Genomic DNA, 3791 nt, shown 5'->3' with positions numbered 1-3791 from the left:
CCCTCTCTGACCTGACCTCCCCATCTCAGATTCTGGCACCTCTGTCTTGTTGCTCAGCCCTGAAGCCTGAGTTGTAGATCTGTTTATTCTTTCTGGTCCTCCACCTCAGTCCATTAGCACACCTAGTCCCCAAATCTAACCCACCACCTGCTGCCTTAGGTTGTCGCAGAAGCGTCCTCAGCCTCTCCCAGCTCACACACTGTTCCGTCCTCTACGCACACCTAAATAAATAGCCAGAGTGAGGGCTGAAGACCTCAGAGTGTTGCTTCATCCCTGTAAGGCTCTGGCAGCTTCCCATCCAGTTACAGTATAATTCTTCAGCTTCCTTGAGCTGGCCACTTTGTGTGGCTTACACATCAGGGGCCTTTGTGTGGTCCCCTTCCCTCAGCCAGGGGTTCTCCTGCATGTTCATATATTGACTCCTGCTGTTACTCAGGTCCCACTTCCTGAGGCTCTGCCAGCACTAAAGCTGCCCCTCCACCCTCGTTATTCTGTCCTTGTTTTCTTCATAGCACTTAGCACCATCAAGATAAAGAATCGGGGGCTGGAGAGATGGCTCAGTGGTTAAGAGCACTGGCTGCTCTGTACCCTCTTTGGGCCTCCTTGGGATTTGCACGATACAGGTACATTTACATACATGAGGGCAAAAGTTTCATATAGATAAAATAAAATAATTTTTTTTTTAAGAAATAGGATTGCCCATGGTTTGCTACACACTGTCTCGCATGAGGGCCTCAGTTCCACAGGACCAGGATACAGGCTGTCTCATTCAATGCCCTGCCCCAGCACTCACCTAACACAGTGTGGCACATAATGTACACACTGAATGCTGGCTATGTAAATGGAGAAGGACTTGCTGCCTGTGAGGTGGCTCACCCACCTCATTGTCTGAATATTCTGCTAGGGAGCTTTGAAGCAGGATTGTCATTCCACACAAAGTTCAGAATGGATGGTCTGCCCCTGACACATGCTCCATCAGAGCAGCCAGACTGCGCTCTGGTGGTTCTGCATGTGACCTGTCTCCAGAACACTGCTGAAGACCCCAGTGGCCATGGACCCTTCAGAGGACCCCACCTAAGAACAGGCTACAGGCTGCAGAGCCCAGGACAAGGGACTGGGAAGCCAGGCTCCTGCTGGCTCGGTTACTGCCCAGCAGCAGAGCCTCTGCACTCTGGGTTCTTTCTTCCTCTGCTAGCTAAGAAGGTGGGGGCTGGAAACACAGCCTGATTGCCTGTGACTGCTACCACCACCAAGGCCTGGCCCTCCAACTGCCTTTCTCCTTTGCAGTCACAAAATCTAAGTGCCCGTCCTATGTGGGAGTCACAGGAATCCTCTTGCAGGAGACAAAGCACATCTTCAAAATCACCACCAAAGAAGATCGTCTGAAAGGTGTGTGCTGTCCCTGGGGGCTGGGGCCTGTGGTACCTAGATACTCCACTGCCACCCTCTTCCTTTCCTGAAAGCTCCCAGGTTCCATGTGGCCTGTAGCATCAGCTAGGCAGCAGATACTGTATTCCAGCCTGCAGAGGCCTTGCCCCTGTGACTTTCCTAGGAGGCATTTGTGAGCCCTGTAAGGGGCTGTCCAGAGTTCATGGGACAGCACAGCTGCTTGGCTGTGCCTTGGACCCAGGTCTTTGGGGGGGCCTCTACCTGCCAAGGTCACCCCCCCTCCAGTGAGTAGAAACAGGCAGGAGGAACCAAAGTGGCCTTCCCTGGGATTCTGAGAATTGCAGTCTTGCTGGCCACACTTCGAGCTCTGACATGGTTAGTGCTGCTCCAGAAGGCACATAGGATGTTCTGGGATCCCACCTTGCCCACAAATCCAGAGATTCAAGCAACAGTTGGAGGATTTGTCCTCGTTCATTCATTCATGTGGTGCTGGGGTTTGGACTCAGAACCTCATGTGTGCTCTGCATATACTCTGCTCCTGAGCTACCTCCACGGTCCTATACTTTGGGGCTCCATTCTTCCTGCCTCCTCCCCATTTTCTTGAACAGTCTGCTTGCATTGTAAGCCTCAGGAAGTGGTGTAGAAGCTTCCCCACTGAGCACAAATCTAAGAACCAGTGCGAAAGCCAACTCTGCCAGTGGTCTGGGAGCCTCCGGTTCAGGGAGTTTGGTTAGCCACCTCAGAACCTAGAAATTAGCATTGACTTATATTTAGAATAGGATCAGCTGGCCTTAGAGCGGGGCACGTCTCCCTGGGCAGCTCCTCTCTGCTTTCCCCTCTCCCCCCATGCTCCTCGATTCCTGATCACTTATTTTTTAATACAAACATTTTATAAATAACATTCTACATAAAACTGAATGTAATGCTTGGGTTTTACCTCATCCCCCCCTTTTTTTTCTCTTTCAGTTATCCCCAAGCTAAACTGTGTGTTCACCATAGAAACTGATGACTTCATTTCCTACATTTACGGAAGCAAATTCCAGCTTCGGTCCAGTGAGCGGTCTGCCAAGAAGTTCAAAGCAAAGGGAACAATTGACCTGTGAACTTTTGATCTGTAGGCAGATGTTCATGGCAGCTGAGAATTGGAACCACCCTAAACACCCAGCTCTCAGTGAAGAACGTGTGGCTGTAGAGCAGAGAAAGCACTGGGTAGAGGTCACTGACAGTGCTGGAGGATGTGGGGTAGAGTCTGGCAGGGTGGTCTTAATGTAGCATTGGTCCCTGGGCAGGGAAAGCCTGGCAGAAAATACCGGGACTTAACCCTGGTTGATTTGAAGCGTGAGTCCATCAAGTTCTGTCTTTCATAGTTTTCTGTTTTCTGAATGTTCTGTGATGGATCATTTACTCAGATAATAAAACACACTAAAGGCATAAACAGGCTCAAATAAAAAAATTCCTATAGCTCAGCTGGGTTCAAAGGGAGCCACTGTGTGGCCCTCTCACACCACAGCCACTTCCATTTCTCATAGTGCTGTGCATCTTGCATCTGACTTTTTAATCATCTTACTCCAAACTCAGCTACTGTGTTTTGCCTTGCTGTACTCGCACAGATGAGTGGCAGGCTTGCTGGGTGGCCCGGCTCCTTCACTCAGAATGGGGCCAGATCTGTCTGTGGTTGTTGGCTATTGTTTGGGTACAGGTAAGTCAAACCTGTAAGTGTGCAGCTTCCTGAGTCCCTGGAGCTCCAGAGTTAGATCAACAGCATTTCTCTGGTCTAGCCTAGGAAAGCCAGCATCTCCAGCAGTGATGCCTTTGAGCATCTTAGTTCCATTTGGCTGTTGAAATATGGCTTTTCCACTATTATAAGGCCAAGTGAGGCCAGGGCCAGCATGAGAATGGGGAAGGGGCACCCCATGTGGGTGTCAGGAGATCCACATGGACTAAGCCTGCTTCAGAGGGAACAGCTGCCCCTTGCTTTTAAGAAGCAGTGTCTTGCTGACCAGCTCAGAAGCCTCCCCGGCATCATCACCTGCTCTCATCGGGAAGCGGCAGTCCTTCCAGCTTTGCTCCCTTGCAGTCTCCCACTCAGACTCCACACTGGAAAAGACACTGGGTGGAAGAGGAATAAGAGCTGACCTTACTTATGTAACAACAGAAATCCTGTCTGTATACCCCAAGTTCTACAGGAACCAGCCAGATCTGATTGTCATCAGGATGTCCTGAGAGCTCTCCCAGTCCCCTGACCCCCATGTCATTACTGAGTCATCACTGTGGAGCAGAGCACACATGTCCTCAGAGTGGAAGTCATCGTGGCTTCACAGACTGGGAGAGAAGAGCTGAGATCTGAACTAAGTAGCCCGGCTCTTCCCAGCAGGGCAGCCACTGGGAGGAAAGACTGCTGA

General features: G+C 50.6%; 1 protein-coding gene across 1 annotated transcript in view; it reads left to right on the top strand.

The window, feature by feature from the left end:
- Pop4 (POP4 homolog, ribonuclease P/MRP subunit) overlaps positions 1–2787 on the top strand; it is a gene marked incomplete in the record, with an annotated part of 11488 nt that extends 8701 nt beyond the window's left edge. The window contains 2 exon segments of the mRNA XM_008841563.3: positions 1288–1389; positions 2356–2787. Of these exon segments, the coding sequence (XP_008839785.1) occupies positions 1288–1389; positions 2356–2492 (239 nt within the window).
- Positions 2788–3791: the final 1004 nt, after the last annotated feature.

The sequence above is a fragment of the Nannospalax galili genome, unplaced genomic scaffold (assembly GCF_000622305.1).
Source record: "Nannospalax galili isolate Female #2095 unplaced genomic scaffold, S.galili_v1.0 scaffold1231, whole genome shotgun sequence".
In the NCBI taxonomy this organism is placed as follows: Eukaryota; Metazoa; Chordata; class Mammalia; order Rodentia; family Spalacidae; genus Nannospalax; species Nannospalax galili.
This window is presented reverse-complemented; position numbering and strand designations above follow the sequence as displayed.